At 37.2% G+C, this 17,763-nt stretch overlaps 1 protein-coding gene across 12 annotated transcripts; it reads left to right on the forward strand.

Moving 5' to 3' along the window:
• Positions 1-8,671: 8,671 nt before the first annotated feature.
• On the forward strand, positions 8,672-16,726 carry LOC145228571 (uncharacterized). 12 transcript variants are annotated; one of them, XR_013860098.1, is made up of 12 exons: positions 8,672-8,798; positions 8,889-8,939; positions 9,546-9,584; positions 9,755-9,784; positions 10,004-10,030; positions 10,300-10,374; positions 11,727-11,762; positions 11,936-11,977; positions 12,161-12,190; positions 12,442-12,477; positions 12,658-12,742; positions 12,809-15,730. XR_013860098.1 is itself a non-coding variant. In XM_080093659.1 (12 exons), the coding sequence occupies exons 1-12, from the start codon at positions 8,770-8,772 to the stop codon at positions 16,573-16,575; spliced, it is 618 nt and encodes a 205-aa protein (XP_079949785.1). In that variant the 5' UTR covers positions 8,673-8,769; the 3' UTR covers positions 16,576-16,726. The 12 variants fall into 12 exon arrangements, 11 of the variants coding, with proteins under 11 accessions (XP_079949796.1, XP_079949785.1, XP_079949788.1 ...); XM_080093659.1 differs by lacking the exons at positions 12,658-12,742; positions 12,809-15,730 and adding exons at positions 15,926-15,961; positions 16,389-16,726 and having other exon boundaries at positions 8,673-8,798; XM_080093662.1 differs by lacking the exons at positions 12,658-12,742; positions 12,809-15,730 and adding exons at positions 15,926-15,961; positions 16,389-16,726 and having other exon boundaries at positions 8,673-8,798; positions 10,333-10,374.
• Positions 16,727-17,763: the final 1,037 nt, after the last annotated feature.

Raw genomic sequence — 17,763 nt, forward strand, 5'->3', positions numbered from 1 at the left:
TTTTGAGAGGTATTAAACAGGTAGGTGACCCCTACCTTATTGGCTTTAAAACACGAACTAACAAAGATACGATTATACGTTTTCCACAGTCCAACTTGGAATTTCAGTCAGACGTAGCTTGCGAATTTCCTGTTTGTTCATGTTAGTGAAACGGAAATGACAAGCGACCAAAATACTTATTTTCGTGAGCACGACCGCTAACACGACAGAAACAGAACGCCATTAGCATGCCTTATTGGCTATAAAACATAAACGAACTAAGATAAAATCAAACCGTTTTCACGAGCCAACTCGGGATATCAATCAGAAACGGCATGCAAAGTTTCGTAACGTTCATGTTAGCTATCATTTGCGTATTAATTACTTAATCATTGCTACGATTTTTCGGGGGTTTCGGACCGCTCGGCTATCCCCATAAGCCTTTGCAAAATCTTAAGTGAGGTCAGATTGTGCAACTGTGATGAAAAATGGTCATTATTTCACTAAACAATCAACAAAACGACAATTGTTTGCGCATAATTTTATCAGTGACGTAATAAACTTAATTTTTAATTATTGCAAAAGTGATCGTACAAAATTAGATACACTGTGTTGTGTATGCAGTTGTGCCAAATATACTATCGCACAGAGTAAATTAGCGTTTAGTGCTGATACAAGCTTTTGTTTTGCTGACATACATTCGGCCTGAACAGATGTGTTTATGTTGGACCGCGACTAATTACAAACAAAATTGGCAAAGACATGCTGGATTTGCATAACTGACAGAAGTGCCGGACCTCGTTGATTTTGTATCGGGACCTTAGATAAGACTAATTGTGTAGCCCTGCTTTATTGGCTATAAAACATAAACGAACTAAGAGGAAATCAAACGTTTTCAACAAGACAACTTGGGATTGCAGTCAGAGACGGCATGTAAAGTTTTGTTTCGTTACGTTCGTGTTAACAAAACGAAAATGACAAGCGAAAATTATACTTTTTTGCGGGCACGAACGTTAATGCGAAAAAAGCCGGTCGTCACTAACGACCTGTCCCCGCATTTGAAAGGTTAGTGACCTCTACCTTATCGGCTCTAAAAAACGAAGGAACTAAGATACAATTAAACGTTTGACACGAGCTAAACTTACAGTCAAAAACAGATGACAAAGCTTTTGTTTATTCATGTCGGAGAAACAAAATTGACAAGCGAACGTCACATCTTTTTTTCGTGGGCAGCACGACCGTCCACGCGACAGAATCACGTTGCTATAAAAAAGTTTTTGGCTGTCAAACGCCAACAAACTGAGATAGAATCTAACGATGAAATCAAAACCGTTTTCGGCAAACTGGCATAGATTTTTATTTGAAAAAGTTTACGCACTCAGCTTAAACGGTTGACCATTAACGTTTCAGCGTTCGTGCCCTTGCGTATCATGACGATGCACGCCTGTCATTTTATTATTATTTGCCCAATCGGTACCAAATTTCGTATTTATAAACTAGATACAACGCGGAGACGGCCTATCAAAACCATTTTCGGCAAACTGCCGTAGATTTTTATTTATAAAAGTTTACGCACTGAACTTAGTTTGACCGTTGACGTTCGAGCGTTCGTGCCCTTGCGTATCATGACGATGCACGCCTGTCATTTTCTTATTATTTAGCCAATCGGTACCAAATTTCGTATTTATAAACTAGATACAACGCGGAGACGGCCTATCAAAACCGTTTTAGGCAAACTGCTGTAGATTTTTATTTATTACAGTTTACGCACTGAACTCAGTTTGGCCGTTGACGTTCGAGCGTTCGTGCCCTCGCGTTTCATGACGATGCACGCCTTTCATTTTCTTATTATTTGCCCAATCGGCAACAAATTTCGTATTTATAAACTAGATACAACGCGGAGACGGCCTATCAAAACCGTTTTCGGCAAACGGCCATACATTTTTATTTATTACAGTTTACGCACTGAACTCAGTTTGGCCGTTGACGTTCGAGCGTTCGTGCCCTTGCGTTTCATGACGATGCACGCCTTTCATTTTCTTATTATTTGCCCAATCGGCAACAAATTTCGTATTTATAAACTAGATACAACGCGGAGACGGCCTATCAAAACCGTTTTCGGCAAACTGCTGTAGATTTTTATTTATTACAGTTTACGCACTGAACTCAGTTTGGCCGTTGACGTTCGAGCGTTCGTGCCCTTGCGTTTCATGACGATGCACGCCTTTCATTTTCTTATTATTTGCCCAATCGGCAACAAATTTCGTATTTATAAACTAGATACAACGCGGAGACGGCCTATCAAAACCGTTTTCGGCAAACGGCCATACATTTTTATTTATTACAGTTTACGCACTGAACTCAGTTTGGCCGTTGACGTTCGAGCGTTCGTGCCCTTGCGTTTCATGACGATGCACGCCTGTCATTTTCTTATTATTTAGCCAATCGGTACCAAATTTCGTATTTATAAACTAGATACAACGCGGAGACGGCCTATCGAAACCGTTTTCGGCAAACTGCTGTAGATTTGTATTTATTAAAGTTTACGCACTGAACTCAGTTTGGCCGTTGACGCTCGAGCGTTCGTGCCCTTGCGTTTTATGACGATGCACGCCTGTCATTTTCTTATTATTTAGCCAATCGGTACCAAATTTCGTATTTATAAACTAGATACAACGCGGAGACGGCCTATCAAAACCATTTTCGGCAAACTGCCGTAGATTTTTATTTATAAAAGTTTACGCACTGAACTCAGTTTGGCCGTTGACGCTCGAGCGTTCGTGCCCTTGCGTTTTATGACGATGCACGCCTGTCATTTTCTTATTATTTAGCCAATCGGTACCAAATTTCGTATTTATAAACTAGATACAACGCGGAGACGGCCTATCAAAACCGTTTTCGACAAACTGCTGTAGATTTTTATTTAAAAAATTTTTGGCTGTCAAACGCCAAACAAACTGAGATAGAATCTAACGGATTTCACGAGCCGAAATGTAATTGCAGTCAGAAACGGCATGCAAAGTTTCGTTACGTTCATGTTAGCAAAACGGAAGTGACCATCGAACATCACACTTTTTTTCGCGGGCGCAAAGGTCACCAACGTACCTGATTCGTTCTAAAATACGAAAGAATGACAACAAATGTAAACGGTTCTCATTGGCCAACTTTGATTTGCAGTCAGAAAATGCGTGCGTAGAGCCAGGCTGTTGAAGTTATCGAAACTAAAATAACAAGTCAATGTCATGCTTTGTTTGGCTATAGCGCCAGAAGTAGGTCGCTCTTTGTTTGTGCCGTCAGCTGATATTCTGGCCGAGCCAATCAACGCAGTTTGTGCCTTCAGCTGATACTTTGAGCCACTCGACCGTGAACGTGTTTACGGAGGTCGTTTGAGTTCGAAGCACTGTGCAACAATCATACCGAATTGAATGTCACGTCATACGCGGGTAAATAAACAGCGGTTGGAGAACGAAAAAAATGTTATGGACAGTGGATCACATAAAACCCTGCTTTGGTTAGCACGACAAGGATCATACACACTATGAATTTTTGTAAACGTTTACAAATGAATGCATTGATTTGCAAAATTTGAATATTAAGTAAGCTACGCAGTTATTTTTTCGGACATGTATTTTCTTATGTTTTTACAGCGAGCCCTGAAGCCACTCCTGATATTAAGCTGTCCCTCGGCATTTGAAAGGCTAGTGACCTCTTCCTTATAGGCTGTAAAAAACGAAGGAACTAAGATACAATTAAACGTTTTACACGAGCTAAACTTAAAATCAAAAACAGATGGCAAAGCTTTTGTTTATTCATGTCGGAGAAACAAAATTGACAAGCGAACGTCACATCTTTTTTTCGTGGGCAGCACGACCGTCCACGCGACAGAATCATGTTGCTATAAGAAAAGTTTTTGGCTGTCAAACGCCAACAAACTGAGATAGAATCTAACGATGAAATCAAAACCGTTTTCGGCAAACTGGCATAGATTTTTATTTGAAAAAGTTTACGCACTCAGCTTAAACGGTTGACCATTAACGTTTCAGCGTTCGTGCCCTTGCGTATCATGACGATGCACGCCTGTCATTTTATTATTATTTGCCCAATCGGTACCAAATTTCGTATTTATAAACTAGATACAACGCGGAGACGGCCTATCAAAACCATTTTCGGCAAACTGCCGTAGATTTTTATTTATAAAAGTTTACGCACTGAACTTAGTTTGACCGTTGACGTTCGAGCGTTCGTGCCCTTGCGTATCATGACGATGCACGCCTTTCATTTTCTTATTATTTGCCCAATCGGCAACAAATTTCGTATTTATAAACTAGATACAACGCGGAGACGGCCTATCAAAACCGTTTTCGGCAAACGGCCATACATTTTTATTTATTACAGTTTACGCACTGAACTCAGTTTGGCCGTTGACGTTCGAGCGTTCGTGCCCTTGCGTTTCATGACGATGCACGCCTGTCATTTTCTTATTATTTAGCCAATCGGTACCAAATTTCGTATTTATAAACTAGATACAACGCGGAGACGGCCTATCGAAACCGTTTTCGGCAAACTGCTGTAGATTTGTATTTATTAAAGTTTACGCACTGAACTCAGTTTGGCCGTTGACGCTCGAGCGTTCGTGCCCTTGCGTTTTATGACGATGCACGCCTGTCATTTTCTTATTATTTAGCCAATCGGTACCAAATTTCGTATTTATAAACTAGATACAACGCGGAGACGGCCTATCAAAACCGTTTTCGACAAACTGCTGTAGATTTTTATTTAAAAAATTTTTGGCTGTCAAACGCCAAACAAACTGAGATAGAATCTAACGGATTTCACGAGCCGAAATGTAATTGCAGTCAGAAACGGCATGCAAAGTTTCGTTACGTTCATGTTAGCAAAACGGAAGTGACCATCGAACATCACACTTTTTTTCGCGGGCGCAAAGGTCACCAACGTACCTGATTCGTTCTAAAATACGAAAGAATGACAACAAATGTAAACGGTTCTCATTGGCCAACTTTGATTTGCAGTCAGAAAATGCGTGCGTAGAGCCAGGCTGTTGAAGTTATCGAAACTAAAATAACAAGTCAATGTCATGCTTTGTTTGGCTATAGCGCCAGAAGTAGGTCGCTCTTTGTTTGTGCCGTCAGCTGATATTCTGGCCGAGCCAATCAACGCAGTTTGTGCCTTCAGCTGATACTTTGAGCCACTCGACCGTGAACGTGTTTACGGAGGTCGTTTGAGTTCGAAGCACTGTGCAACAATCATACCGAATTGAATGTCACGTCATACGCGGGTAAATAAACAGCGGTTGGAGAACGAAAAAAATGTTATGGACAGTGGATCACATAAAACCCTGCTTTGGTTAGCACGACAAGGATCATACACACTATGAATTTTTGTAAACGTTTACAAATGAATGCATTGATTTGCAAAATTTGAATATTAAGTAAGCTACGCAGTTATTTTTTCGGACATGTATTTTCTTATGTTTTTACAGCGAGCCCTGAAGCCACTCCTGATATTAAGCTGTCCCTCGGCATTTGAAAGGCTAGTGACCTCTTCCTTATAGGCTGTAAAAAACGAAGGAACTAAGATACAATTAAACGTTTTACACGAGCTAAACTTAAAATCAAAAACAGATGGCAAAGCTTTTGTTTATTCATGTCGGAGAAACAAAATTGACAAGCGAACGTCACATCTTTTTTTCGTGGGCAGCACGACCGTCCACGCGACAGAATCATGTTGCTATAAGAAAAGTTTTTGGCTGTCAAACGCCAACAAACTGAGATAGAATCTAACGATGAAATCAAAACCGTTTTCGGCAAACTGGCATAGATTTTTATTTGAAAAAGTTTACGCACTCAGCTTAAACGGTTGACCATTAACGTTTCAGCGTTCGTGCCCTTGCGTATCATGACGATGCACGCCTGTCATTTTATTATTATTTGCCCAATCGGTACCAAATTTCGTATTTATAAACTAGATACAACGCGGAGACGGCCTATCAAAACCATTTTCGGCAAACTGCCGTAGATTTTTATTTATAAAAGTTTACGCACTGAACTTAGTTTGACCGTTGACGTTCGAGCGTTCGTGCCCTTGCGTATCATGACGATGCACGCCTTTCATTTTCTTATTATTTGCCCAATCGGCAACAAATTTCGTATTTATAAACTAGATACAACGCGGAGACGGCCTATCAAAACCGTTTTCGGCAAACGGCCATACATTTTTATTTATTACAGTTTACGCACTGAACTCAGTTTGGCCGTTGACGTTCGAGCGTTCGTGCCCTTGCGTTTCATGACGATGCACGCCTGTCATTTTCTTATTATTTAGCCAATCGGTACCAAATTTCGTATTTATAAACTAGATACAACGCGGAGACGGCCTATCGAAACCGTTTTCGGCAAACTGCTGTAGATTTGTATTTATTAAAGTTTACGCACTGAACTCAGTTTGGCCGTTGACGCTCGAGCGTTCGTGCCCTTGCGTTTTATGACGATGCACGCCTGTCATTTTCTTATTATTTAGCCAATCGGTACCAAATTTCGTATTTATAAACTAGATACAACGCGGAGACGGCCTATCAAAACCGTTTTCGGCAAACTGCCGTAGATTTTTATTTATAAAAGTTTACGCACTGAACTCAGTTTGGCCGTTGACGCTCGAGCGTTCGTGCCCTTGCGTTTCATGACGATGCACGCCTGTCATTTTCTAATTATTTGCCCAATCGCTACCAAATTTCGTATTTATAAACTAGATACAACGCGGAGACGGCCTATCAAAACCGTTTTCGGCAAACTGCTGTAGATTTGTATTTATTAAAGTTTACGCACTGAACTCAGTTTGACCGTTGACGCTCGAGCGTTCGTGCCCTTGCGTTTCATGACGATGCACGCCTGTCATTTTCTTATTATTTGCCCAATCGCTACCAAATTTCGTATTTATAAACTAGATACAACGCGGAGACGGCCTATCAAAACCGTTTTCGGCAAACTGCTGTAGATTTTTATTTATTACAGTTTACGCACTGAACTCAGTTTGGCCGTTGACGCTCGAGCGTTCGTGCCCTTGCGTTTCATGACGATGCACGCCTGTCATTTTCTAATTATTTGCCCAATCGCTACCAAATTTCGTATTTATAAACTAGATACAACGCGGAGACGGCCTATCAAAACCGTTTTAGGCAAACTGCTGTAGATTTGTATTTATTAAAGTTTACGCACTGAACTCAGTTTGACCGTTGACGCTCGAGCGTTCGTGCCCTTGCGTTTCATGACGATGCACGCCTGTCATTTTCTTATTATTTGCCCAATCGACACCAAATTTCGTATTTATAAACTAGATACAACGCGGAGACGGCCTATCAAAACCGTTTTCGGCAAACTGCTGTAGATTTTTATTAAAAAAAGTTTTCGCACTAAATTCAGTTTTACCGTGACATACATTTCTATTGAAAAAAGTTTTCGCACTAAACGTAGTTATGCAGAGTATTCGTTTAGTATTTAAAATTTTGCCACATGCCTTTACATCCCATAAAATGTGTACGCTATCAGTCAGATATAAGTCACAAGGGAGGAATTCACTGGTTTACGATTAAGGCGGCAGAGCGGGTGTGCTCAGCTTGACGTCCGGACATACGTTTTACGAGACAGTCGTTTGGATGATTGGAAAAGCAATGCTGTGTCGTTTTATTGAGTTATCACGCGCATTTTCAGTTTTTACCCCTAAGACGTAATTTAAACTCGATATACGTACTTCGGTTTCGTTTATGTCAGGCAAAACGTCGTTGATCAAATCAATTCAAGAATCAGTACTTAAATGATGTATAAATTAGCCTGAACGGCATTGTTAAACACTAAGGACTGCATGCTGTTAAAAACAGTGTCAAAAGGTCATTGAACGGTCGTTTTTGGGAAACAAAGTTAAATGAAGAACAAGTTGTTATGTATACCTTTGTAGCAAACGCCTTTTTTATATAGTGTCTAATATAGCAGTTAAGGCTTTCTAGGAAAATATGTGTTTAAAACTGAACTTAAACGACAATATCAAGGTCAAAGCAAGAGATTAAATTGAAAGTATTTTCCCCGTTCTTTTTTCACCGACCGTTAAGGCGACGGAAGCTGAACCCATTAGCATTCTCAATTGGCTCTAAAATATATACGAAGTGAGATAAAGTTAAACGTTTTTCTCTGGCCAACTTGGAATTGCAGTGAGAAAAAGCGTGGATAGTGCCAGTCTGTTGTGGTTGGGAAACGAAAATAACAAGCCATCCTCATGCTTTGTTTCCCTTATGCGCCAGAAGTAGAGTCTCTCTCTCTTTATGTGCCGTCAGCTGATATTGTTGCTGAGCCAATCAGAGCGATTTGGGCCCTGTGCTAAAATTGGGGCTAAGCCAATCACAGTGGTTTATGTAGTCACCAGACATTCTGAGCCAATCAGAGTGAGTTGGGCTGTCAGCTGACATTGTCAAAGAGAGCCTTTTTTCGTCGGCCAACCGCTGCATATAATGGAAGTACGGGTCTCATCTGGCCCACAGTTCGTAGTTGTGAAATTTACAACAGTTGCTCGTATAAGAATAAGGTGACATATTTGCTAATAAAAGTTATTAATTAAGGTTCAGTACTGTGGTTAAGTCTTTGTTTTCAGTTTTGCAACCTGAAAACTTGTATGTGATTGTGGTATATCTTTGTAACTGATGCAGTGATACCTTTAATCTCAGAAAAATTAAAACGTTAGAAAAAAGTTGTTCTGTTTATGAAACATTAATGCTACTGCATAGATATGTCTGATGTCGATGCGACAGTTGACAGGTAATGTTTATGTTTTTTTACTATACCTAATGGACAAATTGTAGTGTTGGTTGCCAACAATAAATGACAACAATACTTTGTGCTACCCAGACCGACTTCGAGTATCTACAAGCAAGATGATCCAAGACCAACAACTGATAGGTGGGTTATATTGCAATACAACTTGTGGTTATATCACAATGCATCATTTGTGTGAACACCTGCAATGATTGCTTAAGTGCATTTTAACTTCCGCTAAGTAGCACATTAATCTTTAAAATGTAACCAATTTAAAAACTGTTGAAATATGCACCTACTTTAGGGGCTATTGGAAAAAACTATAAAAGACAACTACAAATGGCCAATTTAACAACAATTTCTACATCATGTTAAAAATTTGTTAAATAACAAATTATATAACAATTGGTGCTATTAAATAGCCAAAAAATAGTTCAAATTTCATTCAATTAGGAAATTGTTAAACATATGAAGTCATTTTTTGGGATGAGGGTAAGCAATATGTTTTTCAATAAAAAAAGGAATATGCCACAATCATCAAATGAACAGTCCTGTAAATTTTTATACCCATGAGCTATTGTTCCCAACTTTGGCCCTTACAGTTGTCTTGCATGCATATGTCATTGTTCCATGAAGAGATGGCATGTAACATGTATTGAATTGTCTTCATGATATTAGTACAATAAATTTATTAGGGGTTTGCGGGGCTACAGGTCAAAAAGCAGTAATTATTGTTTATGTTTTTGTCAGTGAATCTGCCACTGGTAATGAAAGTCCATCTTTTCCAAGGTATGTGCATTATTACATTATTAATGTTTTGTAAGGTTGTGTAAAGTCGCCAAGCATAATGGTATTTGTGGTGTTGCTGAACTAGATGTTCAGTTCATTTCAAATGTATAAGTGCAGTTTAGGGTGCCATAGCTTATGATGTAGATGTTTGCAATTGCAACTGTTTTTAGTGATGTGAAAATCAAGCATTCCAGAAAAAGGTATGGGAAAACCAATCATTATTTTTTATCATTGTATCCACATTTGATACAATCAGATGCTCTGCTTTTGGGTGTTTGTTGCCATCTGTGGCGATAAACTAGTTTGGGAAATGTGTACAGCTTTAGTATAGACTTAAGCAGTTAACAATTTTGTAATTTCTATGTAAAAGCTGTGTGCCTGCAAATGTATGTTTTTCTTATTTGTGCTTTTTCTCCAAGCAGAAAACAAAATCAGCCAACTTTCAAGTAAGTGCAGTTGCATCTGTCCCAATAATGTAATAGTATGTTAATGCACTGTTTTTGCCAGATATAAAAGGTTGAAGTTAAAAAAGTCCTTTAAAAGGGAAATTTTCACTTTATTTGCTGATGGGAATATTCATTTAATGTGAATACAAAATAATTAATTTATTAAAGGTTTATGTTGTTCACTCATAAATTCACAATGTCTAATAATAGTAACATAGAATGTGGTGTTAAAAATAATTTCTTAAGTATATATGAAATTGTTAATACAGCGAAAACCGCAATTGTTGTTTATCCTCATACAGTTCTGAGTCTGCTACAAATAGTGGAAGCAATTCTACCCCAAGGTATGTGTATTCAAAAATTAAAATATCTTGCAATAAATTTTTTTCATGTTGTTTTAGTTTGGCATAGTGTTTTACAATTTATTGTTCCCAAGATCTTCTATTTAAGAAAGTGTGCTTCACTGTTAAATTGTGCTTTTAAAATGTTTGACATTGGTAAAGCAACTAACCCTTTTAATGGGTGCCCTTCAGGGAAGGGAAGGGAAGTGGGGGAACATAAGGAGGGCACATATTGTTTTTTTTCCCGTATTTTTTTCTGTGTAACCCTGGTTTGATTATTTGGTCAAGAAATACTGCTTTCAATTTGTTCAATTTTAGACAGATGTTAGTTGTTACTCCGAATTCAATGCTTCTTAAGTTTGACCCCAAATGCCCCCCAAAACTTAAATATTTTGCATCGGCTTTGCTGTGGAAAGTACATAATGTGGGAGTTTTATGCTGTGTGGGTTGGTGCAATGTAAGGTTTTGTCAACATTTTAAAATTTTTATTCGATTCATTCCCCCAACCCCCCCAACCCCTATATAATCGGTTTTAGTTTTAGGCCAAAAATACAAGCCCTAATGTGTTTAAATGTTTAACATTGGGTTACTGGTTGGTTTTTTAAATTATCAGACAAATCTATCCAGTTGTTATCCGTAGGCCTACAACCCCAAATATGTGTTAAAATTTTTACTAAACCTTCTGATGAAACACAACCAGAAATTTATGTACCGTAAATCAGCACAAACACCCTAAATCAGCATATTTCATGTGCTGCATTTACACTACATAGTATGGCATAAAATAAATGTCCAATAAGTATGTAATAGACCAGTGGTTCCCAACCTTATTTGTTGCGACCCAAATACATTCCAAAATTTTGTTTTGTGGTTTCTTGCGACCCATGGACAGACATTCAAACTACTGTGTTTGTATTTTCTTAGAGTAAATCAGGAAAAACAAAATTGCTGCCCTAGTTGAAAAATCAAACGAATCTCACTTTTTTCAACCAAACATTTCCATATTGTTAAACTTCAAAGGTAGTTCAATGCATTATCAGCCATACAATACATAGCTGTGGGCTAACACATAATGTATGTTGTCACAAACAGAGTTAACCCTTGTCACACCAAGTCGTCAGGAAATTATTACTGGGCAACCATTTTGAGGGGAAATAAAATATAACACTACAAGACAATACCAAAAAGTAGATGCTCTTATTGTCTCAAAATAGGCAACCCTACAGAATTTTCAGGCAAACCAACTTTGGGTCGTGACCCATAGGTTTGAAAACACTGTAATAGCTAAAACATGGGCCTACCACGTAAGCTCGGGTAATTTTTCCCCCCTGTTACTGTCACAAGCTGTTTTTCAGATCCAAGAAGTTAAAATATGGAAAGTCAATGAAAAAGTAAATACTCACTGCATGTGCTGATGGTTGATTTTTGTTATGAAATGTTAAATCAGTATTATTATTTCAAAAAACTGTGTTTGTAGTGGAAATATGACAATAGGTAGTGTTACATAGCATCACATAAATGTGTAATAATTTAGTAAAACCAGGATTCTTTACTGTTGTTTTAGTTTTGAACCAAGCACACAAAGTGAAAGTGATTCTTCTTCAAGGTAAATAGATATTTCTTTGTCTTTATCAAGGTAAACGGAGATCTTACATATTTCTTTGTGAAGGAATAGAAAGTGACCAACCATAACTGTATGTTTAGGGATGCTAAAAAAATTTGACATTTTCATGTTACTGTTAAAATGTATGTGTAATAAAGTGGCGATGTGTAATTATAATTTTTTTAGTGATGTGAAAATCAAGCATTCGAAAAAGAGGTATGGAAAACATTTCTATAATCATTCCTTAAACATTGCTGTGTCTTCAATGCTTTGTAAAAAATAACTGTGGTACAACAACATGTAATGTGCTACATTTTTCACTACTTCTTCCAGTATAAATTAAAAGCAGCTTGCAGGCACATATTTCAGTAATTGTGGGTAATGAGTTTGTAATAGATAAACAATCGGCCTAATAAGTAAGTGCATGTCATGTTTTATCCTAGTTACTATCACAATCTGTTTTTCAGATCCAAAAAGTTGAAATATAGAAAGTCAATGAAAAGGTGATTATTCACTGCATGTGCTGATGGTGTGATTTATGTTATTATTATGGGTCCCCTTCCCTGAAGGGGACACATCTTGATTTCACTCTGTTTTTTTCTTTTTTTTTCTTTTTTCCGCCAAAGCGTTTCCATGCACTTTTGGCATGAAATCTTTGGTGGATTTGGATGAAACTTTTACAGATGGAAGATATAATCATGTAGATGTGCCATTTGCTTTGTTTGACTCGATTATCCCATTATTTACCCCACCAGCCCCCTAAAATGGGTAAATTTTTAAACATTGTCCGAATTGGATGAAATTTTAACAGTATGTTTATTTTGTCATAATTAGGTGTCGTTTGTTGTGTTTCACCCTGCATCCCCAATATTTACCCCACCAGCCCCCTAAAATGGGTGAATTTTTTAAACAATGTCCGAATTGGATGAAATTTTGACAGTACGTTTATTTTGTCATAATTAGGTGTCGTTTGTTGTGTTTCACCCTGCAGCCCCAATATTTACCCCACCAGCCCCCTAAAATGGGTGCATTTTTTAAACAATGTCCGAATTGGATGAAATTTTGACAGTATGTTTATTTTGTCATAATTAGGTGTCGTTTGTTGTGTTTCACCCTGCAGCCCCAATATTTACCCCACCAGCCCCCTAAAATGGGTGCATTTTTTAAACATTGTCCGAATTGGATGAAATTTTGACAGTATGTTCATTTTGTCATAATTAGGTGTCGTTTGTTGTGTTTCACCCTGCAGCGCCAATATTTACCCCACCAGCCCCCTAAAATGGGAGATTTTTTTAAACAATGTCCGAATTGGATGAAATTTTGACAGTATGTTCATTTTGCCATAATTAGGTGTCGATTGTTGTGTTTCATCCTGCAGCCCCAATATTTACCCCACCAGCCTCTTAAAATGCGTGAATTTTTTTAACAATGTCCGAATTAGATGAAATTTTGACAGTTTGTTCAGTTTACCATAATTAGGTGTCGTTTGTTGTGTTTCACACTGCATCCCCAAGATTAATGCCACTTTCCTCCTAAAATGGGTACATTTTTAAAACAATGTCCAAATTTAATGAAATAAAGACAGTTATAGAATACATCACTCACTGATCTCTTTTACCCTGTGAGACCCACCTTCACCCAAGTAACCCCTAAATGGGTGTAATTTCTAAACATTGACCGAGTTGCATGAAATTTTGACAGTTTCTGCAATATGTCATTTTTAGGTGTCGAATTTCACGTTTTGCCCTGCAGTCCCATTAGTTACCCCATTAGCCCTCAAAAAGGGTTAACTTTTTTAACAATGTCATAAAATTTAGACAATTTTTATAATATTTTATTTTGAAGTGTTGATTGTTAAGTTTTACTCTGTAGCCCCACTAAACTGGTTAGATTTTGCAAACAATGGCTGAATTGAATGCGACTTAGTTTGTACCTAATATAGCATGATTATGTCTGCAGACTTTTTTATCGCCCTGTTTAAACAGATAGCACCAAAATTTATGATAGTTATTTTGCAAAATGCATTATTTACAACTTTGCATGTATGGGGGACCCATGAGTTTCTGCTTGCAGAGACAGTGGCTGATATGGGAGTGTAAAATGAAGTGTAAAATGTATTTGTATGTTACTGGGCACCACAAACGAAAGATTACTTTGAAGCAATAGTGTTACAAGGGCAACCAGTTGTATGTTGCTCGTTGGTGGGTTGCTTGGTGGTTGTTTTTGTGCCATGGCAGTTAGGGGCTTGTTAACTGCCCTGTGACGTCCGAAACATTAACGGTTGTTGCTCAAAACACCTCTAGTGGTCAAAATTTTAAACATTGCCGGATTGAGCTGAAATTTTGCAGTACTATTGATTGATTCATTGTGGTTTTTATATATTTTTTAGTTTGTGTGTCGAACCCAATTAGTTGCCCTACTAGCCCCCTAAAATGGGTAAAAAAATGTTAAATAGGAGATACTTCAAACAATATCTGGGGTGAATCTAATTTTATAGTTTGTATTCTACATAGCATTATTATTTAAGCCCAGTGCCGATCACTGTGTTTTACCTTACAACACTTGACTTTCTCATGGTTATCTCTTGAATTGCATTATTTTCAACTTTGCATGTGTGAGGACCCATGAGTTTTTGCCTGCAGAAATGACTAAAGTTATAAGAGACATGGCTAATATGGGACCCAATACAAAATTAACATAGGAGATATATTTATGTTTTGAAATAGGTTATAATGTATATGCAAGGTCAATATCTGCTAAGCCACCCTTCTGGTTGTAAACATCTTGCAATGAAATTTTTTCATGCAGTTGTCTTTTGGGTTAGTGTTTTGTGGACAGTTTTTTTTACATTTTTTTTTAATTACAAGTTGGACAAATAAGTATTATAAACATTTTTATATCGTTGTAATTTTTAGCTAGTGTAGAAAAACATATTGTTTCTTGGTGTAAAGCACATAAAAGTATAACAATTTATTATAGTTAGTTAAAGTTGCTGAAATGTAGATTAATGCACCCAAACATTTTTCATTTCATATGAAGGTGAAGCAAAACTGTATAATAGCAAAATCGTTTTAGTGAATGGTGCATGAAAGTTATTTTTTAAGGTGCTCCTTAGTTATAGTTGTGTACCTGTACATTAATGCACCCTAACATTTGTTAACTAGAAGGGTGGCTCAGCACATATTGCCATTGTACATACACTACGTACACATTATTTCATAGGGACCATATCAGCCACTGTCTTTTATAGCCTTAGTTGTTTCTGCAAGCCGAAACTCATGGGTCCCCCACACATGCGAAGTTGTAAATAATGCATTTTGCAAAAAAATACTATGAATAATTTTGGTGCTATCTGTTTAAACAGGGCGATAAAAAAGTCTGCAGACATTCGGACATTGTTTAAAAATCACCCTTTTGGGGGGCTGGTGGGGAAAATATTGGGGCTGCAGGGTGAAACACAACAATCGACACCTAATTAGGGCACAAAGAACAAACTGTCTAAATTTCATCCAATTCAGACATTGTTTAAAATTCTACCCATTTTAGGGGGCTGGTGGGGTAAATACTGGGGTGATTAAGTCAAACAAACCAAAAGGCACATCTACATAACCATATCTTCAATCTGTGAAAGTTTCATCCAAATCCAACAAAGATTTGTTGCCATAAGTGCATGGACAAACTTCACGGCGGAAAAAAGAAAAAAAAAACATAGTGAAATCAAGATGCGTCCCCTTCAGGGAAGGGGACACATAATTAGGTTTGTCGAAATGTGTGTTAAATGTTGTTGATGTAAATATAAGTTTTCTTTTGATATATTTCCGATGTTAGTATGGTGGATTTTGCCTGCCTTTTTTATTGATTGTTTCTTATTAAAAAACTAATTACTGTTTCTTACAGTTCATGCATTAACTTGCCTGGTTGCATACATAATAACATTAATGTTTTTCCCAGATACAAGAAAGTGAAATCAGAAAAAAACAGAAAAAGGTAAAAACACAAGTTGTTTTGATGACCATTGTGGTTATACATCAAAACGCAAATTTTGCAAAAGCAAGATATACATTTTGTATAGTGGCTTGTGGTCACATTAGGCAAGTGGAAAGCATTTACACATATATATTTATAAATGTTTTTGTAAATTTCCTCAATTTTAATATGAGTGAATTCATTATTTACATAAAAATAAAAAATTTTACAATAAAAATTACATAAAAACTGCAAGATAATATTTTTAGACAACCCCTTTCCAAAGCTTGTAAATAGTTTTGCATGCATTGTCAGGTTTAAATCTGTGATGAGTACATATAAATATGCTTGCACATGTCATTATTTTTACCAGTTAAACGTAAAAACAAAAATTGCCAACAAATGGCCACAAAGATTAAACATTATATATATTGCACAAACTTTTCAGAGGTGAAAGCAGCAGACGCTGGAGAAAATGTCCAGTAAAAGATTGTGAACAATATTACAAAAATGTCACATATCACAGCAAGAAACACCCAGATGTGCCTGTTGAAGATTTTTTTTACGACAGAGCAAACAAATTGAAAAAAAAACATACAGCGGATATCAATGCTGTTTTTGCAAACGAGTCATAATGGGTTTGCAAAGTCATCTCAGAACAATGCATAAAGATCTGGACTTAAAAAAAGAGGACATGAAACAATTAGAACAGAAATGCATCATAAAACCTAGTTCATTACAAACTGTTTTAAAAACATATCAAGAAACAATAACCACAATTGGAATTGGAAAGCGTCAAGCAACCGATGCTAAAACAGCTCAACAGTATACAAAGCAACTAAATTGTATGCTTCAAGATCTGAGTTGTTTGTCCAACCCTCAAAAGATTTACGAACAGTTAAAGCAAAGGCTAATAAATGAAGGTTCTGAAGGTACCAAGTACGTGTACTTGGCAACATTATTAAACTTTTTAGACTTTATGACAGTGCATTACCCAGATTTAAAGAAGAAGGCGGTCAAGCAGCTGAAACTAATAGTTAAAAATTGGCTTCAGCGTCAAAGAATCAGAAAAGAAAAGCGCTCCCAATATGTCAAGTATAAAGCTAGGATAGCACTAAAGGGACTACCAGCACCTTTTGCTGCAATTTTGAAGTATGAACAATCTAACCATGCAAAAGATGTCAAAAAATTGCTAAAAAACACCAATTTAAAATCAAATTCACTTAAAGTGGTTTGTGGCGACATTTTTTCCAGAATTATATGCAAGCTTGGTTGCCGCTCATCGGTAATTACAGGAATGACAATAAAAGAACTTAAAGATTATTCAACAGTGCAAGAAGGCCAGTTTACTATCATGGTAAAAGAACAAAAAGAACAAAAAAGACCTGGTTGCATAGTCATATCCCAAGATGAACTAGATTCACTGTTGGCCACTTCCAAGCACATTTGGAAACATTTGAAAAAAGACCCGGACCCTCAACAAAAGGCTTTTCCATCGTTTTCAGGACAAAATATGGGACACAAAATGACCCCATCACAGTTTAATTCAATTTTTAAAGAAACAAGTTATCATATCTTTTCACAACGGATTTCCGTAACACAAGTAAGAAAACTCATAACGACGGCAATGAGAAACCAAAGCAAAGATGCGCAAGAGGCAGTAGCTCGTGCAGAAGGGCATTCCATATCTGTTGCTGAACAATTTTATAATGTCAGCCATCCAAGTGAGCTGGTTTCAAAAGCACGCGAAGCTATGGAAAGAATAGCATGCGGTAATAGAAAACACATGTAGATATCTGCATAAATCTTGCTATTAGTCTAAG

Source organism: Phallusia mammillata, chromosome 5, assembly GCF_965637545.1.
Source record: "Phallusia mammillata chromosome 5, kaPhaMamm4.hap1.1, whole genome shotgun sequence".
In the NCBI taxonomy this organism is placed as follows: domain Eukaryota; kingdom Metazoa; phylum Chordata; class Ascidiacea; order Phlebobranchia; family Ascidiidae; genus Phallusia; species Phallusia mammillata.